The following is a 22,977-nucleotide window of genomic DNA, read 5'->3' on the forward strand; positions in this document are numbered from 1 at the left end:
GGAAAGTGCTTTTAGAACTAGAATTTGTCCTGGACACTGAAGGTGATTGAGATCTGCTCTTCATGAAATCCATTAAACATTGACCTTTCTTTCACCCCAATGGCCTTAAAGATGAATATGGGCACAGACTGACCATAACGAGTGTGAGAAAGTGCCATCTTTCTTGCATGGTATGCCCCCACTTTGTGCTGAATTGCTGAATGTACTTTGACCGAGTGTGCCCTGGACTCCTGCCAATCAGGTGCCCAGGGCCTATGTTCCTTCCCTAAAACACACAAAACCCAAATTGGCAAACCCTGGCCACATGTCAGCCCCTGGTAAATGGTACCCAGGCCTTGTGACCAGGGAAGGCCTCTAAGGGCTGTAGCACTCATTGTGCCACCCTTCGAGGCCCTGTACCCTTACACACACACACACACAGCCTTTGCAGGCTGGGTGTCTGGGTGCAAGACAAAACAAAGAGTCGGCATGGCACACATCCCTGTGTGCCATGCCCATCACCTACACTGCCAGTGCATCTATCAGCCCCCCCTCTAGCTGGGTGCCTTATGCCAATGGTGAGGGCACAGGAGCAGGAGCCCTGTTCCCCTACAGTACCCAGGTCCATTCCTGGGCACTGTAAGTACAGTGCTGCCATTTAAGAGTACATGGTGCTGAGAGTTCGTGAAACACGAACTCCACAGCACCATAATGGCAACACTGAAGACTAAGAAGTTTGGTATCAAACTTCTCAGCACATTAAACCCACACTGATGCCAGTGTGGGATTTAATGTACCAAGCACCCAAGAGGGCATCTTAGAGATGCCCCCTTAAACCTAACCTACAATCCACGTCTGCTCTGAGGCTGCCACACAGCAGACATGTTGCTGGACCCCTGGGTGGGAGAGCCCCTGCTCTCCCGGGCCTGCAACAATGCACATCTTGGGCGAGGTGCTAAATATCCTCCCCCAGGATGGGCAGGGGGAAGCTTCAAAGGCATGCCGCCTCTGTGAGCTTCCCCAGGCCACTGCAACCCCCCACTCTGGCGGGAAAGCTTGGCCGGAAACCCCAAATAAGGACAGGGGATGTGCCAGCCTGCCAACCCCACCCCTCAGGTGGGGGAGGCGAGGTGAAGCACATCTCCGGGCTCTTGCCATCTTGAAGATGGGAAGCCCTACCCTATCAGGACTAGGCTACTGCCCCCTTCCCACAGGAGAGAGGCAGGATAGGGGGTGTACCCACCCCAAGACAGGGACCCATTGGTCCCTGCCCTTCACCTACCTGTAACACCCCTAAATCTAGTATTTAGGGGCACCCTGAACCTTCCTTCCCCAGATTCCAGATTCCGTTATACAAAGAAGAACAAGAAGAAAGAAGACCTACCGTGCAGCTGCTAAGAAGAGGAAGACACCAACTGCTTTGGCCCCAGCCCTACCGGCCTGTCGGCCCTCGAACATGCTCCTGCTCCAACCCGGCATCTCTTGTGGCCAGCAACCTCACAAACCGCGGAGAACCTGGCTACCTTTTGGCTCTAAGCCCCTGGGACTCCCATGAGCAGAGGCTCTACTCAAAACCTACCTCTAATCCCTGGCAGCAGCCCGGAACCGCGAACATAGCATACTCTGCACTAGCCAAGCCTGGCCAGTGCCCGAGTGAACAAAGACCACGAGGACGACCCCACGGCGACTGTGACCCCGAGTCCGGCACCCAAGGACCTCCCTCGACACTCCTGAAGAAGCCTGCAGCCTCAGAACAAGGTGCCCCCCTACCGTGATCAACAGAGGGTAAGATTTCCCGACACCAAAAGGCACCCCTGCACGCAGCGCTCCGCGGCCCCCTGTGCCCAATCCCGGGGTACCTACCTATCCTCCAACTACCCAACTTACCTCTCGAAGTGGTGGTGGCACCTGAAGAATCCTCGTCCCCGAGCTTGCAGTCTTTTTCTAAACCGGAGATTTCCCATTGAAATCAATTGAGCGCCCGAAGGCTCAAAAGCACCCTGCACCCAGCCACCCGAGTGGCCCTGGCAGTGCAACCTCTACACCTACCTACTTCCCCACTTGCCCCGAGTAAGTGACCAGGAGCCCAGCTCCCACAGCCGCGTGGCTTGCTAGTCAGCAGCCACCAACCAAGGCCCCCCTATCCCTCATAGGATAACATTGGGCCTAACTCTCTCTGCACCCGGCCGCCCTAGAGTCGCTGAGGGTGAACCAACTGTACCTACCTGACCCTGGGAGACCCCTGAGTCTATGCCCAGAACCTCAACTCTGCCAGTCAAGTACTTACCTTTAAACCGATAACTCTATTTTCTTCATAGGGTAACAATGACTGGCTTTTTCCTGAAATTTCTTCTGAGTGTGGACTTTTCAAATCTTAAAATATTCACCAAAAATCAGCCGAGTAACGAAAACAAAAATACTCACCTGCTCTTAGGTGAGCTCCCAGTGCTGGATCTTGGTGCCCAGCACTGACTCTGAAAAATACATACAACTGTCCTTCCCAGTAACCCAATTTTCTCCCATAGGAAATCATTGACTGTTTTTCTGTGAAATTTCTTCTAAGTGTCAATTTCTGCAATCTTTAAATATTCTTTAAAAATCGTATAATATCTGAAAACGTAATTACTTACCTGTTTTGGATAAAGGTCCCAGTACTGAGTCTAGGTACCCAGTACTGGATTACAAAAGTAACGATAACATACTGTACCTGCAACTTGATTTTTCTTCCATAGGAAATCATTGACGGTTTTCTCTGAAATATTTTCTAAGTGTCAACTTTTAAAATAGCTAAATATTGTTTAAAAATCATCACAGTAATTAAGTCGACTTTCATCTCTTGATTCTAAGTACTGACCCAGACTATATCTAGGATCCAGTCCTGGAATTCTAAAAGTAATCCTAAAAGTAATCTGTTTCAAATAACTTGAAATTTCCATTGAGCTCAATGCATTATTGTGTTTAAAATAGTGTTGCCTATTGCAACCACTTGTAACTGTTTACAAAAGTCAATTGCATATTGCAAAAGTATTTATATAAAGCATCTCAATCTGAGAAAGTATATTTTAATGACAAGCGTTGGTTCTAAAATAAAACAAGCATATATTTTTTATATATAAACCATTGGCCTAGAGTTCAGTTATTGAGTGTGTGAGACCATTTGCTGACTGAGTGTGTACAACAAATGCTTTACACTGTCCTCTGATACTGCCTTACTGCTCGACCAAGCTACCACTTTAGAGAGTAAGGTTATATCTAACTTTAGCCTCTGCCAAACCCTTGGGGACTGTGGACTCTGTACACCCTGTATCTATTAACAGTATATACAGAGCCACTTTCTCACAACGAGCCATGCTGCGACTTGCCTAGACATCAAAAGCTGTCGGAATAAAAGCTGTTGATAAGATGTACATGGCTAGAAGACTGATGATTTTAAAGGAAATGTCTACTCCTAACTTAACAAATTACTTATCTTCCGTAACGCCTGATCTGGTACAGACCATCTAGCCGCAGATTCTTTACCTTAGATTTATCACCAGGCGTCAGGCTGGATATGGAAATTTCGCTTAAGCAGTATTCCTGCGCGCTGGTAGGTGAAGTTGTTTGGAATTGCATGGCGGCGACCGCGCCAGGAGAGACATACACGGTGATTATATAGGCGCCATACCAATGCGCTGACGTGAATTTATTTTTGCGACTTTCCACACCAGAAGCACGGAGCCACAATGACCACTGTCCAGTTGGGTGGAAAACTACAGCCCTGAAAGAGAAACCGCACTATCCCTAGAAATGTGTTAGCAGAGGGTAAGTAACTTGGTGATCTGATAGAGACTTCTAGCCGCATATTCCGTACATTAGAATAGATATCCAAGCAATACCTCCCCAGAGGAGGCTCTGCCAATCAATTTAACACTAAAAAGTACTGCGGGACCAAACGTGCAAAGTGTCCATCTCTATGGACCTGACTGTCCAGGCGGGTAATGCTTGGTAAAAGTGTGCAGAGATGCTCACGTTGATGCCTGGAAGATGTGCAGGACTGTAACTCTGCATGCTAACACAGTGGTTGCAGCCTTAGCTGTGGTGGAATGAGGACACTTAGCGTCAGGGGGTTGCTTTTTGTCAAATGCAAAGATTTTGATAGAGTACGATCTGGTGGTGGAGACCGTTGTACAGGTTGCATAGGCTGGTGTGACTAGTACTGTTAGCCCCCAGTATAGCCACAGAGGAAGCTAAACTGTTGGCGAAATTTTTGTGTTGGGGCTGACAGGCACAAAGAGCGAGCCGTGGCCTTGCTCTCTTTAAATTGCTCGAGGGTCGAATCTGCTTTATCGCCAAAAAGGCAAACGCCATCTAAGGGCACGTCGATGAGAGAGTGCCAGCTGCTAACTATTGCTCAGCCGAGACAGTCTCAAGTGTCGAGCCTGCATCAAAATGTCAAATTGTGCTGCATCGTGACCGCCTTGGATGGCCTGTGTGAGAGAAGAGCGCAAGTCTTCGGAAACAGCAGGCAACACCTGGGCAATGGAGTCCGGAAGCATGTGGGAGTAGAGGCTAAGCAAGCCGCTGACAGAGCGGAGAGTAAAGCTAGTGGATGAGAACATGTGCTTGCCAAATGTTTTGATGCACTTGGATTCAAGGTCAAGTGAAGTGGTGCGGAAAGCGTTAGAGTTTATACTGCTGGTGGATGCCTGAACCACCAGACTTTACAGCATTGTATGTTGTGTTAAGAAAGTTGGGTAACATGTAGCAGGGTGATGGCTCTGAGCAATTTGCTGGTTTATTGGAGACCTGGAAAATGGCTTTGCTCATGCCCCAAGCAGGGTATCCGTCAGGGCCACAATAAAAGGCAGAAAGGGATCTGTGTGTGTCTTCCCAAGACTTGGTGAGAACATTGGTTTTCACCTCCATGATGGGCGACTGGAGGCAAAGGTCTTTTGTGGCAACCCACATCACTACATCAAAGGAGGCACTTTTCTCAGTGGCAGGCACAGTGGGTGAGACCAAGCCAGCATCTGCGTAAGTGTCCAGATCACTGGCATCTTGTAGTTCGTTGTACCAGTCAATGTCAGTATAGTGAGGCACTAAATCGTACCCAACATCATATTGGTTGTTGTCTAAATCTGTCCTAAAAAGTGTGCAGAGAACCTGAGATATCCTTTGAGGCAAAGATAACATGTCATTGCCCGATGGGTTCCCAAAAGTCTGCTGCTCGGAGGATTTGGGTACTGCCTCGGCTGAGATCGGCTCGGAGTCGGCACCTAGTGGTGCCTCCTCCTCCTGAGGCATCAATGAACGGGGATCCAGTGCAAGATGTGGTACCTGGACCGAAGCCTATGCAGAACCAGTAGAGGGTTTGGCGCTCCCTGTTGGTGCTTAGGATGGACCCGCTGATGGGATTCCATTTCAAGGTCCTTGCGCTTCCTTGAGCCCCAGAGGTAGCCGATAGGATGCCAGAGAGATGCAACATGGACTCCCGAAGGTCCACTATCTGCAGAGTTGTCGTCAATGGCCGTATAAACTTTGGGTTGCCTCTGGACAAATTTTGCTCCCAAGGAGATTGAGTTTCAAGGGCAAGACAGAGAGGCAAGTTTACTCTCTCATACATTCCAACGAGTTCTAGAGTGGAGAAAGTGGGCTGAGTCCCAGGTGGACTTCTTGTGCTTCAATTCTGACTTGCCCAATGACTTTGACAATGGCAAAGATCTGCAGTGGGAACAACTTCGAGAGCAGGAAATGGACCTTACTCTCGACTGGTCATGGTGTTTGGCAACGCAAAGTTTCACCTCACTACCGTAAACGACTTTTGGGTTCATTTGGGCCTAGTCACTGCATGCCTTGGAGCTATCTTCTGGACCAAGCATCAAAAAACATACCTCATAGGGATACATCACAGATATTTGGTTACCAAAGTCCAACAAGGCTTAAACCTGTGGTTCTAGGGTTACTTTGCCCTTGCACACTGGTGTTGATTTAGTGCTAAATTTAGAGAGAACTGTCTTGGTAAGAGATGAGGGGTAGCTCCGGATCCACGTTAAGGAAAGTAAGTGAAGTCAGTGTGCATGGGTGGCACTTATATGTGGAACGACATTGCTGCCAAGCTGCACAACACCAGTCAGTGCTCAAGGGTATGTTGAAAAGTTTCCAATTCCAGCCTGATGCCTGGGGAGTATTCAAAAGGTGAGTTTACTGTTAGAAGTATCCATCAGGAAAGCATGATACTACAAACTAAAGAAAAGAAGGAAGAGAGAAAATCAGAATCAGCTCAGATATAGGCCTAGATCCTAAATGCTATGTCATATACAGGTAAGAAAGAAGCTCAGGCTTGAAATCTTTTAACTGGGGGTATGGGCAGAGTATGTTGTAGCAGAGAACATACATAAGAGCATGTTCCATGAATAGCTTAGTTTCAAAGGGCCTAGTGATGGGATATGTTAAAAGGTTTGCATCCTTGAATGGGTGTACTGGGAGAAAAACTAGTAGATGCACTGCATAGAGAACCTTGCACTAACTAATTGAAATGGTTTGGGACAATAAGAGCTTCATCTACAAAAAAATGGTAACATCTAAGGGCAATACGTAACCAGACAATTGACCTATGAAGACTAGATTTTCGGTTAACTTTGTATTGTTGAAGGTTACAAGTGATTTCTCCTTCCTGCTGGCAATGACTAGGACAACTCCATAGGAATATTCCGCTGACAAGTTTTCAGTCTGCAGACAAGTGAGCATTATTTGGAATGCTATTTATGCACTTGACCGGTTTACTTGTGTTAATATTCAAAAAGTCGATGAACACAATGATACATGTATGTACAAAAACGAAATCGAATCATTGTTGAAGAAACATTTTGTGTTTTCAAGGTAAATTCACATTCGAGCAACACTTGGAGAAGAAATAAAATAACTATAAAAATAATGGAAACAAGGTTTTAGCAACTGGGTTCAGAACTGTGTTAAGCAATGAGATGGTAACTAACAAAATCATAAGATGCCAAGACACTTCCATCCTCCAATTAATTGGTAAGGGAGCTAGGTCTGGGGTATCCTCACGTAAAATTGTGCTTGCCCCTGGTGAGCCTTCAAAGAAAGTGTGTGCAGCTAGTGAGAGGAGAATAGACCATCACATTTGAGTGTGACATTCTGCCTTATTTTGTCTTTGCGAAGTCTTGTTCATTTTTCATGCCCAGATGTTGCACCAGAACTCATTAAAATGATATTTGGGCACGCCACACACTACAAACACCTGCCTGTTTGGTTCTTCCAACAAACCATTTTTTATGACAATAATCAACTTTCAGAATCTCCAAGATGCTAAGGAAGACCAGAGTAGCAGCTTCTCATATGTTTACTCACTTGTGTGGGGTGATGCTGCGTTGCCAGCCCTCGAAGCAACCTCAGTATAAAAGGTAGAGCAGGGCGGGAGAGGAACTTTTTCCATATGTCAGAATCCAAACTGCAACAGAAAGAAAGAAAAACATGATAAGGGATAAAAACTATCATAAATCACTGTGCAGCGTGAACCTTTCAATCATGCAGGTTATATATCGGTCACACTTCAGTTGAACCCAATCCACCTGCCATACTTACCAGTGGCCTAATTTGTACATCAAACACACCACCTGATCCACCTCTCACAGAACACCCACTTGCAAAGCAAACACCCAGCATACTGTTCACATTTTCCAAACCACATATGCAACCATAATCTTTCCATATCACACACACCTGACTCAACTACATGCAACGTCAAATATACTATTTATCTGCAAACACCACCATGATGTTCTCCACAAACTCAATGCATAACAATTTTGTCTCCTGTTAGGCAACACTGCACTCATTCAAGCTACTCTGTACTGTGAGCAGCGAGATGTTATTTAACTGGAAATTTTTAAGCACTTGGAATAATTGGTAGTTGATCAGGAATTGCTATTAGGGAGAAATTCCTCATGCGAGCAGCATCTTACTTCTTAGCGACGGGGATATGCTTTTTCATGTAGTCTAGTGCGTTCTGGGTAATTCCTTTCTGCAAGATGAGATCTTTCAACTGATGCCCATTGCTGTTGTTTTTTATACCGGCTGCAATTTTGCAAAAGCAGTCCAGAAACACTTTATCATCTGTGCTGTGCTCATCATCATACCTAAGAGAAGATAAAATATCAAAGTAAGGAATAAATACTATGCTCAGTAACAACAAGTACGGTGGGAGAGCAACACAGTCCAGCATAAAGCAAGATGTGGAGCACCTAAGTTATATGGACAAAACAACATTGTAAGCATTATACAGGACAGTGGAGAATCAGTCAGCAGATCCAGAGATCTAATCTGCACTAATCAACATTCACTCTGTATGAAGCAAAATTGGAAGAAGCAAATGCTGTAGAGGTATGCTTGAAACTGGAGCATTGAGTTGCAACATGGTTTGTCTTTTTTCAAAATGCTAGTTTAGTCAAGATTCCTTTTATAATACTACTTTATAGGTGATCAACACAATTACATGCTAAGCAAGTAATGGCATAGAACTACATTGTGCACTGCGAAATAAAGACAGATTGATATCAAACCATGCTATCAGTGTAGAGGCACAAACATTTGGCAAGCAAAATTGTTGAGGCAAAGCCCTCCAGTACCCTCGTGCAAAGAGATCAGCTGAGCACTATGATGTTGAACCAGGACTTCCAGAGTCTCCACATTTTCTTGTGGATTCTTGGGCAAATACAAGCGTGAGTGATGGTCCCTTTGTGACCAGACACCTGTCCATATTTTCAACTCTAAGTGGAGGTGCATCAGTCTCCCTCCATTTCTGTGCAACGTTCTGTGTAGCAAAAATAAAGCCCAATTTAAAAAGGTTTTATTTTTTAAATCAGCATACTTATCTTCGAGTAGACCAAGCAATACCCCAACACAGCTGCTTTCTCTCGGAATGTACTCAGTGTGGTGCTACTTACCTCTTGGCGATTTCTCTATTTTTTTGCCCCTCAGCTTAGCAGGAAATGGTCATGACTTCAGTGGTGCACTGGCTCAGGTTTTGGAGTAATCTCCTATTTCCCACCCTCCTCAAACTTTGGATTCAGGAGGCCCGTCACACCAGCTGCACACAAGAGTCATCAGCCTGCCAGGTCCTCCGCCTCGGGTGCATTCAGTCAGCACCATAAGCTTCTATTCCCACCTCTTCAATCTCCAGACCCAGGGCATCAAGACAGGGACCACTTCCTACAGGTTCTAACTCATTCGATCCTCTGTGTTGGATCCCCAAACAGTCACCACCAGGTGCTGCGATTCCCAGACTCACAAACTTCCATGAGCTGAAGCTGTGGTGGGGCACTCTGTTAAGGTCCTTCAGCAGGTTTAGGGGAAAACAGTCATCAGGGCAGAGCATGCAAATCACCATGGCCAAAGCAGGTTACTAAGCTGCTGCTAGATCTTGACATTGCAAGGATTATTAAGATGTATGAGGAGTCTGCCTCTACAGTAGAGTGTCCTCCATTTTGCCTGTGCAGGTCAGGCCCCCTATGACCTCAATGCGTTGATTTCAATCTAACAGTTGCAGTGTTTAAATAATTTTCTTCACCTACTGAAGTTACAGTGAAATTAACTACTGATAAAGGCTATGGAATCTGCAATTTTCCTAAAGCCAACACAGCAAACAGGACGTACTGGTCAAAGTTGCAGAAGGGCTTAAAACGATCCACTAAAATCTGCATTTTCTCCATTTCTCCAAAGGACAGGTATGGGATGATACGCAGCAAGCCTTGAAGAACACTGGGATTGGAGCGCACAAATGTGCTATTGATCTGGTCCAGAAGCATCACCAGTTGATCCTTGTCACCAGTCAGAAGGAGGTTCCCCTGTGAAATAAAAATATTTTAATCAAGTAGCCACTAAGTTAATTTAAATTTTCATTTTCCAAATTTTAGATCAATGAGCCTTCAGCACCACCATGTAAACCCAACAAGCATAACCTAAACTTGAAAAAAGCTTTTTTTGAAACAAACATTTTATAGACACAATGCCCCCCCCCCATGTATCACTCATTTTACATTAATGAAAACACCTCTCTGGACCTTTGATGAAGATGAACAAGTTATTTCTTATCTCAGTTTCTTACAGATACGCTAACTGCAGATGTATCACTTTCTGAAATCTCTCAGAGTGCCAGACTAGATATAACATTTTCCAGCAATTTATCCAGTTTGCTGACAGGTGGTACAATCAAACACCATGGCGAAATCGAACTACCTCAGCAAGTGATGGCATGGCGCGCTCTGCGAGATGACGTCAATTTTCTTATCAACTCTTCTGCACCCTCGGATATTAATCATCTAACAAATATTCCAGACCTGACAGTGTGCTTGCCCTCACTTGAGACCATTTGCAAATCAAACATCCACTCCGTAAAACGGGGGAGGGATGTGGTGAGAAATCTGTAGTTCGATGCAGTATCTATCAGAAAAAGTGTCAGCCGAGGTATGTAATTTGTTCTTCTGATGGCTACTTCAAAACGCTAATTCCTCACCTTTTGAATACAGATGAATGAATGAATGAACATTTGTAGAGCGCGTGGTTACCCAGGGGCATCCCAGCGCTAAGACGTCAAGTAGGCTACGAGGAGATTAATGAAAAAGAATTTGTTTTAACAGTTTTCTGAACTTGAGGTAGTCAGGTTTGGCGCGTATGTGGAGAGGAATACTGTTCCAAAGTCTAGATGCATTATATGTGAACAGTCGGCCTCCACTATGTGCACGTTTGATCTTAGGTACACAAATAAAACCTTTTTTCCCCAACCTGAGAGCTCTATTGGGTAAATAAGGTTGGCTCCAGGTATGAATCAGTGGCGGGCCTTGTCCTGACAGTGACTTCTGGGTGATACACAGGGCTTTAAATTGCACTCTTTCCTGGACAGGGAACCAATGCAAGGTGGCGAGGGCAGGCCTTGCAGAAGAGCGTTTGGGAATATTCAACAACATACGGGCCGCACAGTTCTGTACTATTTGTAGTCTTTAGATGGTAGCCTGGGGGGCTCCCAGGTATAGAGCGTTAGCGTAGTCGAGCCGCGAAAGGACGAGGGCCTGCACCAGTAGTCGTCTCGCAGTGAACGGGAGCATGGGAAATATCTTTCTAAACCTTCTTAGCAATCCATAACAACTCGCCTCCACTATATGGGAATGCTCTCTAAAATCTAAATTACAATGAAGTAGTACCTTCTAAAAGGTGAAAGGTCTGAGGAGTAGACTTATACCAGAATGTCATGCAGGTGTAAGGTGGCGAGACTGCTCTCCCTGTGGATTGATTGTTGGGACAGGCGGGCCGGTGAAGCAGTCTTTAAATGCTCATGCAGCAGCCTGCCATATGCGCAACATCAGAACATCTCCAGCTAGTGTCCTTGTAGCAGCCTTACCTCAGCTGGAAAGAGGCCAAAGGTCACCAGGAAGCGTCTTTCTGGTCAGGGTATAGCATGGATTTATGCACAGGATGATAAATCTGGACAAGGTTCATCCTTTTCTTAGAACCGGTAAAACCAAGAAAAAGTCAGTCATCGACCTGGATGTCTTCAGTGTGCTTAATGTAGAAAAGTGCCAAGAGTGGAATGAACTGCCCTACATGGAAGGGTGACTCTACTTTTGGTAGAAAGGAAGCACGAGCCCATAGCACCAATTTGTCAGCGAAGGTGTTTGAAAGAGAACGCACTGAGAGCAACAGCATGTCACTGGCGCACAAGTTACTTGTGTAACGATACATCTGTAAGAGACATTAGTTATTGATAGATTCCTTACCTTAGAACATCCCCAGCAGTACCCCTGCACGTCGGCAGGTGTCGTCGTACAGCTCTGCGCACGTCGCTGGCATCGTATCCGCCGAGATGACGCCATCGGAGCTACGTTAGTGATAGATTCCATACCTTAGAATACATACCCAAGCAATACCAACCCCGGTGGTGGGTCTGCAAAGTGAGATTACACCAGAAAGTCACGGAGAACTGAACGGCCAAAGAAGCCATCTCTCCAGACCGGACTGTCAAGGCAATAGTGCTTAGTGAGAGTATGAAACGAGGCCCAAGTGGCCGCCTGATAGATGTCTTGCAGGGGGACACCCCGTCCCAATGCTGTAGTAGCTGATGTCGCCCTGGTAGAATGGGCGCGCAGCCCAACCGGAGGTTCCTTTTTAGTCAGAGAGTAACAGGCTTTAATGCACAATCCATCGGGAGATAGTGCGCTTGTGCACAGCCCGGCCTTTCTTGGCGCCCACCTAGCCAACAAAGAGCTTGTCATCCACCCGGAACTGTTGTGTGCGGTTGAGATAGAACGAAAGCGCACGTTTTGGGTCCAGACGGTGGAGCCTCGCCTCTTCTCCTGAAGGGTACGGAGGCGGAAAGTAAGTGGGCAGGAGGACAGTTTGCCCGAGATGAAAGGCAGAGACTACTTTTGGTAGAAAGGAGGGACGCGGTCGAAGCACAACCTTGTCCGGATGAATCGCCAGGAAAGGAGGTTTGCCGGATACCACCAGGAAGACAGTTTTCTAAGTTAATAACCGCAAAGGACAGTTATGAAGAGGCTCAAAGGGAGCGCACATCAAGTATGTAAGAACCAGGTTCAAGTCCCATTGAGGCATCACAAAAGGAATAGGAGTGAAAAGGTGAGTAATGCCTTTGAGAAATCTATTGACAACTGGGGACTTGAAAAGAGAGGGCTGATCAGGCAGCCTAAGAAAGGCTGAAAGAGCAGAAAGGTAGCCCTTCATAGTGCCCAGAGCAGAGCCCTGCTGGGCCAAAGAAAGAAGGAACAATAGGACCTCAGAAAGAGGGGCAGCAAGAGGATCAACAGATTTCGCTGTGCACCATGCCACAATTTTTTCCACCAACAGGCGTATACCGTTTTAGTGGAGGGACGCCTGGCTGCCAGAATCACATTACAGACTTAGGGAGGCAAGTCAAATGGAATCAGCTGTCGCCGCTCAATCTCCACGCAAGAAGGTGGAGGCTGGACAGGTTCGGGTGGAGGACCGAACCCCTATTGCTGCAACAGGAGATGCTCCAGAAGAAGCAGTCGGATCAGGGGATCCACGCTCATACTGAGTATCTCGGGATACCAGACTCTTCGAGCCCAGTCCCGTGCCACAAGAATGACTTGGGCCCGATCGCACCTGATCTTCTTCAGCACTCTGGGTAGAAGTGGTATAGGCGGAAAGGCGTACAACAGACCGCAACTCCACTCACGACTAAAAGCGTCGCCTAGCGAGTGCCACCTTGGAAACTCCAATGCGCTGAACTGCTGACATTGCGCGTTCTCTTCGGTGGCGAATAGATCTAACCAAGGTTCTCCCCACTGCTGAAAGAGACCTTGCACCACCTCCGAGTGAAGACGCCATTCTTGATCCAACAAGCACCTGCGGCTGACTTCGTCCGCCCTGGTGTCCAGGGTACCTGACCAGGTGTTGAACCACCAAGGAAATGCCTTGATGTTCCAGCCACGTCCAGAGACGTAGAGCCTCCTGACATAGGGTCCACAACCCCACCCCGCCTTGTTTGTTGCAGGGTCACATGGCGGTGGTGTTGTCTGTGAACACCTGCACTACTCTCCCTTGACAGTGGGAAGGAATGCTTTGAGTGCAAGTAGGATTGCTCTGAGCTCCAAAAGATTGATATGGAGCTTGGACTCCGTCGAAGACCAGAGGCCTCTGATCTCCGAATCTCCCATGTGGCTGCCCCATCCCAGAAGGGACGCATCCGTCACTACTGTGTGCTCCGGTTGGGGAAGAGAGAGGGATCTGCCGCTGACCCAATGCTGGTTCATGAGCCACCACTGCAAGTCCTGTGCAGTGCCCTCCGAGATCTGGATGTAGTCTGACAGGTTTCCCCCGATGCTACGTCCACTGGAACTTCAGGTCCCACTGCAGAGCCCGCATATGCCATCTGGCATGATTGATTAGCAGGATGCAGGAGGCCATGAGGCCCAGCAGCCTCAGGATCTTCCTGACCGAAACCCAGGACCAGGGCTGAAAGATCAGAATCATAGCCCGAATGTCCCGGACTCGCTGTTCGGGAGGATAAACCCGAAACTGCACCGTATCCAGAACCGCTCCAATGAAGAGGAGCTGCTGAGAGGGAATCGGGTGCAACTTTGGTACGTTGATGGAAAACCCCAGCAAATGCAGGAGGTCGGCCGTAGTCTGGAGGTGGGAGATGACTGCCTGGGGCGAGCCCGCCTTCAACAGCCAATCGTCGAGATAGGGGAAGACTGAAACCCCTGATCTGCGCAGATGAGCTGCGACCACCGCCATCACTTTCGTGAATACCCGAGGGGCACTGGTAAGGCCGAAAGGGAGCACAGTGAACTTAAAGTGCTCGTGGCCTACCGTGAACCGAAGGTATCGCCGGTGGACCGGCAGGATGGGAATATGAAAATAAGCATCCTGCAAGTCCAACGCTACCATCCAGTCTTGCGGATCTAGGGTAGACAAGACCTGAGCAAGCGTGGGCATCTTGAACTTCTCCTTCCGGAGGAAGCGGTTGACGTTCTGGAGGTCTAAGATAGGCCGCAGGCCCTTGTCCTTCTTTGGAACCACGAGGTAGTGGGAATAACAACCACGACCTACTTCTGGCATCGGAACGCGCTCGATGGCCCCCTGCGGAAGAGTGACGTAGCTTCTTCGACTTTTTATGGCGCCTAGACTTACCTGTCCCAGATTCCGATGAGCGATGCTGATGGCTCTTCGACTGGTCCCTCGACCTCCCACGGGATCAGGACCTCGATCGGCGTGGAACCGATTGCTGGACCTCCAACAACTTGCGGGAAAGCTCCTGCAAAGCTTTCAGCGCCATGGCCCGACAATCGGGGCATGCCTCGGCGTGCCCCAAGCAGAAGAGATACACGTCATGCGTGTCCGCTACCAACATGTTTCGGGGGAGGCCCTACAGGACCTAAACCTGGGGATCCCTACTGCCCCAGGAGTCAAGTACTCGACAAAACAAGTTGTCAGAAACCAGTACCGCTCTCTCTCGGATCTGCGCTGCTGCACGGAAAAAGAAAGAACTGACGTCAGCGCGTCTAAGTAGCTCCGATGACGTCATCTCGGCGGATACGACGCCAGCAATGTACGCGGAGCCGTACGACGACGCCTGCTGACGCGCAGGGGTACTGCTGATGAAAACTTTCCGGATTCAGTCGGACGCCTGGGGATATTCTAAGGTAAGGAATCTATCACTAACGTGTCTCTTTCAGATGTGTCTCTTTAAGATAAAGCAAGCAGAAGTAATCGTGCTGAGGAATACAGCTTTGATGGTCAACAATCAGCAACTGTATAGGTTTGAAGTGTGTAGAAGTCAAGACTGTAAGGACGATAAGAGCCCACTGAGGCATAAGAAATGCATCACAACAGGTGACTTGAAAAACAAATGTTGTCCAGGCAAACACAGAAAGGCCAAACAAATAACTTTTAACAATGCCTAGCACATAACCATGCCAGAGAGTAACAAAATATCTGAAAACTTGACCTGAAGAGGATCAACTTGACAGTCTCCCTACGATGACACAAACTTAGGCAACACCGAGAATAAATGGATTTGGCAGTTGGGCACAGAGCTAGAACAGTAACACCCACTGCTTCTACAGGCAGATCAAACTCATTCAGCTGATTTTGCTCAATCTCAACAAATGGAGGTGTATGCAAGCTGTGGAGATTCAGGTGCAGAACCCTGTCCTGTTGCTGGGACAGAAGATCCTTATGAAGAGGTAGAAAGAAAAGCAAGCAAATACCTAGAAGTTCCAACTACCCCACTTTCCTGTCCCGATCCAGGGCTAATGGGATGAGTTGGGATCATGCTGATGTTCAGAACTCAGGGAAGAAGAGGCAGAGGTAGGAATGCGTATTTGAGACCGGAGTCCTACTGCAAGGGAAATGTCTCTCTTAGGGAGACTTGAGGTAGAAGTTCACAAACACTGTAAATGCAACACTTTGCATCCTCGACAGTATCGAAAAGATTTACCCAAAGTATGCCCCAATTGCCATTCCTCGTCCACCAGGGGGAGTCTGCTAAGCACTTCAGCCAAGAGCCAGCTAGAGGGTTGAGGTTGACCATCTGAGAGATCCTGAAGGTGAAGCCAAGAGCCCACCAACCCATACTGCCCTCCTGAGTCAGTACCACAAGGTGGTTGTGCTGTCAGTCAGAACTTGCTCCGACTTCCAATTGATGGAATGGAGAAAGGCTATCCGGCCCAACAGAAATGCAAAAAGCTCCGAAATATTGATATGGAGTTTCTTTGACACCAGGGAGCAAAGGCCCGGTGTAATAAAGTGCCCTCTTTTTGCATGGTTGCCCACACTTTTTGCCAAACTGTTTATGTACTTTGACTGAGTGTGTCCTGGATTCCTGCCAAACAGGTATCCAGGACCTATGTTCTTTCCCTAAAACTGCATTAAGACAAAGCCCAATTGGCACTCTTTGGCCACAGGTCAGTCTCTTGTAAATGGTACCCCAGGTACCAAGGGCAATGTGGCCAGAGAAGGCCTCAAAGGGCTACAGCACTTATTGTGCCACCAGAGGCCCTGTACCTTTACACTTACACACTGCCCTTGCAGGCTGCGTGTTTTGGTGCAGAACAAAGTGAAGAGTCAAAGTGGCAAACATCCCTGTGTGCCATGCTTACAACCCACTGCCCTGGCATAGGTCAGTCACCCCGTTAGCTGGGTGCACTATACTAGTGGTGAGGGTACAGGTGCATTAGCCCTGCACCCGTATAGTGTCTAAATCAATTCTTAGACATTGTAAGTGCAGTAATGCCATTAAGAGTATATGGTGCTGGGACTTTGTCATTACGAACTCCACAGCATCATAATGGCTTTACTGAAAACTGGGAAGTTTGGCTACAAACATCTCAGTACATTGAACCCACACTGATGCCAGTGTGGGATTTAATGAAAAAAGAAGGCATTTTAGAGATGCCCCCTGAAAACGACCTAACTGTAGTGTCCTGGCTGCTAGCCAGCTGCCACCACCAGACAAGTTTCTGGACACCTAGGTCGAGAGCCTGCTGCTCTCGGGGGTCTAAAACAGTGCACATCCTGGGACGAGGGGCAAGCCTCCTCCCCCAGGATGGGCAGGGTCCACGAAGGGGAAGCTTGAAAGGCCTGTCGCCTTTGTGAACTACCCCAACCCTTTGCTGCTTCCAGCAACTCGCTCCCACCGGTTCTGCCCCCCCCCCCACTTTGGGCAGGAGAATTGGCATGATCCCAAGTGAGAAAGGGAGGTGTGCCCACCTTTGCCAACCCCACCACTCAGGTGGGGGGCGAGGTGAAGCACAACTCTCAGTCCCCGCCATCTTGCAGATGGGGAGGCCCAGGTAACCAGAGTGAGGCATATGCCCCCCTCCCACTGGAGGGTGGCATAATAGGGGGTGTACCCACCCCAAGGTAGGGGCCCTTTGGTCCCAACCTTTACTTACCTGTAACACCCCTAAAACTAGTATTTAGGGGTAACTCCGAACCTTGCCTCCTTAGACAAGTACCGACCAAGAAGAAGAGAGGAAGAAGGACCAAAGAAGCTGTGCTGAAACTAAGAATAGGAGGACGACCACTGACTTGGCCCCAGCCCTACCGGCCTGACCCCACCTCGAACCTGCTCGAGCAAAATCCCAGTGTGTCCTGCAGCCAGCAACCTCAAGAACCCAGTGGTCATGTCCTGCCTTCCAAGCCTAAAGACTTTTTCTCCTGTGAGCACTGGATTTGCTCCACAACAGACTTTGGCCTCAGCCAAAACCATGAGTCTGTACCACTCTGCACCAGACGCCTACGGCCCGAGTTTGAGTGGCCCAACACCACGAGGTCGTCTCCCCGGCGACCCTGACCTGAGATCTGGTGATTTCTGACCAACCTCGACTCTCCAAACGACGCCTGCAGTCTCTTTCTGGAGGACCCCCACGACAGCTGCCGGAGCTGGTAAGAAAACCCGATGCCTAAAGACGCCCCTGCACCAGATGTCCCAAGGCCTTGGGTGGCCCAACTGACAGCGTCCCAACATCCCCCGGCATCCTAACTTACCTCTCCAACTGGCGGTCGCCCCCAGAAGATCTTCATCCCCGGGCCTGCAGTCTTTGTTGCTACCGGAGAATCCCCATAAATCAATAGGGCAACCGATGCTAAAACAGCACCCTGCACGAAGCCGCCACTGCAGGTGTACTTCGGGTGCTAACTTGGACCCCCCCCTTTGCCCTGAGCTTTGCTCCCATAACCTTGTAGCCTACTCGTGAGCAGCCACCAACTGGAGCCTCCGTGCCCAACACTGGATAACATTGGATCTCAGCACTCTGCACCCGTCTGCCCAAGTGCCGCTGAGGTAGTTTCAACAGTGCATCCTTGACCCTGGGGGAACCCATGTTCTCACCCCAGAATACCAAGTCCCACAAACGTGTACTTACCTATAAATCGATGACTCAATTTCCTCCCACAGGACTGCATTGACTGCTTTTCTTGAAAATTGTTTTTAGTGTGGTGTTGGTATGTATGGAACACTTAAAAACTGCATATGTACTAACAGTGAATTACTTGCCTTTTGTTTAGTAGATGTAACAGTGTGATATCTAGGCATACCACACTGATCAGCAAAAGTAATCTGAAAAGTAATTAAAAAGTAACGTACATAATAATCTGAAAAGTAACTAAAAAGTAATTTCGAAACATTGACAACTGTAATTCAGTTAACTGCATTTGAACCTGCATTCAATTATAAAACATTGCATAGGATTTTGCAAAGCATTTATTTCACTTACCTGCACCAGGCTTGGCTTGGTTCTAGAAATAAAATAACTTACAAATATTTTTGTTACAAACAAATTTGTCAGAGTTCCGTCTTTGAGCGTGTCACATTTTCTGCCTGAGTGTGTACAACAAATATTTAATACTACCCTCTGATAAAGCCTTATTGCTTGCCCACACTACCACAAATAGAGAGTAAGGTGCTGTCTACATTTACCTCTGCCTACCTTGGGGGTCCCACTGGACTCTGTGTACACTATTCCTCATTTTGGTAGAGTATATACAGAGCCAGCTTCCTACACCCAGGAACTTCCCCCTCCCCTAAGTGACCACCCTAACCAAGGAGTGATGCATCTAATACTACTGAAAGCACAGGAGGAGGTATGAACAACGACCTGCCGCAGGTTGGTTAGCTAAGCATCTTTCAGCCACCACTGAACGCCCCGGAGCTGCCTCTCTCGGAATACAGGTTTTGCCTGAGACACAACCCGATTGCTAGGCCCACTACAGGCAGATCCACTGGAGAGCCTGTAGGTGGCAAAGGTTCAAGAAGCCTCAGAGCAATCTGCGTCTGAAATCGGAAGCAGGCCTGAAACATCTGGATCACAACCTGAATGTCACAACCATTTCCAGGACTGCCCATGTGAACTGAATCCTCTGAACGGACTTCAGATGGGATTTCGGCTAGTTGATGGAAATACAAGGTTGACAGCGTTCTGCTGGTGGTTCACAACTGACTGTGGTGAGTCTGCCTTCCAGCGGGAGCCACTGAGGTATGGGAATAAATGTATCTTTACCTAGAAGATGGGCTGAGAACGCCTGCATCACCTTCATAAACACCTGTGGAGAGGGAAGGTCTTAGCTAAGGCTGGACAGCAAATTGAATATGGTCTGACCCCACCAAGAAGGCATCTTTTTTTTGGGGGGGGGGGGGGGGGGGGGGGGGTTCAGGATGGTTTTGAAGGTAAACGTCCTGCAAGTCCGAGGACACAATCCAGTCACCCAGATCTGGGGAGCAAGGACCTGGGCCAAGTTTAACATCCTGAAGTTGTTCTTCCAAAGGAAGTTGTTCAGAAACCATAAGTCTAATATCGGACTGATCCTCCGTCATTTTTGTGAACCAAAAGACAACAGAACTAACACACACTGGCCATTTCTGCTTGGAAACTCTAAGGGCCCTTCAAACAGCAGCGATTGAACTTCCTGGCCAAGGATGGAGGCATGATGTGCTGACATATATACAAAAACAGGTGTAACAAGTGGAGGAGTGGATGTAAAAGTGGAGAGTGTAACCCAGGCGTCTCCAACGAGTAGCTTGTGAGCTACCAGAATCTCTCCAGCTACCTATGAGTAGCTCTCCTATGTGCAGCCTACTAATATAGAAGCTTTTGCTAGACTGAATTATTGCATACCGGAATTACAACCATATTTTCAAGATGAAAATGTGCATATTTTTAGAACTCATAAGCTGATGTTTGGGGAAAATTGGTCAAAATTTCAAAATGAATTTAAAGCTATTATTTACCTTGGTGCCAGGGAGGTTGTAGCTATGATTGTTATGTATAACCCATGTAGATGCAGTCAAAATGGATATTGCTTTTACATCTTTACTGCTTGCAACCCTGCCTAATGCACTGATGTGATCACTGCGGATAGTCCTGGATGGGGTGGTCACCATCACATCACTAACATTAGTAGAGCGGGATGATTTTCATTGAACTTAAGTAGTTCTTATTACAGTAAATGTGGGAGACCCCTGGTGTAACCGTACTTCACAACCTGTAGGACCCACTGGTCTGAGGTAACTGCACATCAGCCTGGTTGCACAACCATTTGAGGAGGTATCAAAGAAGTTTGAGAGCGGTTGCGGAAAGGGATGAAAAAAAGGAGTAGTGCTGTGCTTGCTGACCGTGGAATCTACCATCACATCTTCAAGGCCCCTAGAGAATTTTTGGCATTGTTTCTGGAATGGAGGGGTTGGTGATACCAAGCCTAAGGAGCAAGCCACATCTTAGTTGCCATATAGCACTGATTCCGCTTCTGCTTCCAAAACTCCTTGAGCCATCAAATGACATGTCTGTAAAAAACACATGCACATTCCCAGGTAAACCAGTGTAGTAAATAAGGGCATGGCGCCTAATTAACATGCTGATGCTCATGGCACAACCTACACACTCAGTCGTAAATAGATGAACGGTGAGAGCTTTGCGCGTCGAAGGGGGATCGAATAAGACACCGACCTGGAGTGCAGCAAATCACATCCGAACCCGATGGCGGAAAAAACACAATCTGGAGATGGAGTCGATGCCCATGCGCACTACGAACCAAAGGAGGAGTCACCTATCTCGAGACTACAAACACTTCTACAATAACAAAGTGCAAACATCCGAGCCCAACACCAGATGCCGATCTATGCACAAGTATACGATCTACAGCGCATATGCCTCGAACATGCATTTCTGAATTCCTCTGAAACACCAGCAACAATCTTGCACTCCGTAACCCAGTTAGTATGCATATAGCTCCACAGCAGGAATAAAGCTTAATGGGGCTTCAAAGCCAAACTGACATATGAGAAGACCCTCTTCCCCAACCATCTAGTCACTTTGATTCCCCATCTGATGGAGCATAGGAGAATGTGTTGGGGTTAACCATGCTGGGGGAAGCCTGAACTACAAAGCTTTCAGGTGCTGGGTCAGAAAGACCAGATTCACAGAGGCAGGCTATGACAGGGTGACTTACTGATCACTGGCCGAGAATGGGCCAACATCTGCTTCGGACCTGAAATATGGGTCTAGGTTAGATACAGAGCAGGTGCAGGAGTGAAAGAGACTGACATGGCCTTCGAAGCAAGTTTGCAGGTATGGGCTGGGTAAGTAAATACCTCTTTTTGTTTGGTCACACCCAAGTTTTGGATTGATGCTGCTGGTTTTTCGACTAGGAGAGTGGACTCAGGACTGCTAACCACACCTCAGTGCCAGTGCCCTGACCCTAAAGTGTATGTAAAATTGGCTATACACTACTGGAAAGGCTAACCTACCTGTATGTCCCTAGTATATGCTACACAGGGCATGTACGTTAGAGGGACCTTAGGGATTGCAGCACTGGTTGTGCCACCCGGAAGTCCTACAAGTAAAACAAGTCTCTCAGTGCACCACTGAGGAATGGTAGGGCAGTTGTGTATTGCTGGCCTGACTTTGCCATTTAAAGCAGAGGCAAAGCCTTAACTTCCCCTGTGCATATGTGTAATTCACCTCTCTGCCAGGCCTACCGAGTCCTAAGGGAGGATGCAACACTTGACGCATGCAGAACATGTAGTTTACATGTTTTGACAGTAAAAACGCGAGACTGCCAATATTACTGTGGAAAGGCTTGGTTGCAAAATTAGCAAATGCAGGGTAACACGCGGAACTCTCAGCAGTGCTAACTCCTGAACGGTGCAACTAAAGTGGGTACTCAAAGGTATCAAACAAGTAGCAACATTAGGCTCGACCTGAATATCAAATTGAAATAATGTACCTGTCACTGTGCTGCCTTTAAAGCTCCTGTGCCTTCCCAGGCAAACATGGAGTGTGTTACACAAGACCACTTTCTGCACTCTTGAGGAGATGTGCCAAAGACTCTCAGAAAGGGAAACAATGAGGGATTGCAGGCCAGGGAGGAGTTGCCTCTCTATTGCATAAAGACACATGGGTGTTAGTCCCAAAAGGTAGGCTTCAAAGGGAAGCTGCTTTCAAAGGGCAAATGTATAACACTAGGGTGGAGGGCTGCCCCATTGTTTAGACAGACAGGCTGGCACGTGGAGCAAAGAGGGGAAGCCAGTTGCCATACTAGTTTCCCAGAGATATGTAGCCCCGAGGTAGCCACACCCCTGGGGTGGGCTATTGTGGTCCACACAATGAGAGAGGGGTCTCGCCATCTTGAAAGTTTGCCGAATAGTGCATCCTGGCATGGCCTGGTGCCATACACCAAAGGAAGTGGTCACCAGGGTGCAGGGAACCTGGTAGCCCATTGGCAACTAACCGCATCCTGCCCTGGAGACAATTGTCTTAGCATAGAGAGGGCACCCCTGGCACTCAGACCTCAGATCTCAACTGACCTGGAAGAAGAACCGAATGAGGACTGCCTTGCTGCTCCGAGGGACCAGTAAAAAGAGGCTGCACCATTGAAGAATAGACCTGCTGCACCCGGTGGATAGAGAAGAGAGAGAATGTGTCTGCCGTGTCCTGCTCAAGAAGAAGTTATCGCTAGAGC

General features: G+C 47.8%; 1 protein-coding gene across 14 annotated transcripts in view; it reads right to left on the reverse strand.

Annotated features, from left to right (window-relative positions):
- The window catches only part of UBR4 (ubiquitin protein ligase E3 component n-recognin 4), a 1,980,383-nt gene that overhangs the window by 50,939 nt on the left and 1,906,467 nt on the right, over positions 1-22,977 (reverse strand). For all 14 annotated transcript variants that reach the window (XM_085609056.1, XM_085609055.1, XM_085609054.1 and 11 more), the window contains 3 exons: positions 9,634-9,824; positions 7,944-8,117; positions 7,330-7,429 (listed from right to left, as the gene is read on the reverse strand). In XM_085609056.1, coding sequence (XP_085465182.1) covers positions 7,330-7,429; positions 7,944-8,117; positions 9,634-9,824 — 465 coding nt within the window. The remainder of the gene's footprint in view (positions 1-7,329; positions 7,430-7,943; positions 8,118-9,633; positions 9,825-22,977) is intronic.

Source organism: Triturus cristatus, chromosome 1_2 (genome assembly GCF_964204655.1).
Source record: "Triturus cristatus chromosome 1_2, aTriCri1.1, whole genome shotgun sequence".
NCBI lineage: Eukaryota > Metazoa > Chordata > Amphibia > Caudata > Salamandridae > Triturus > Triturus cristatus.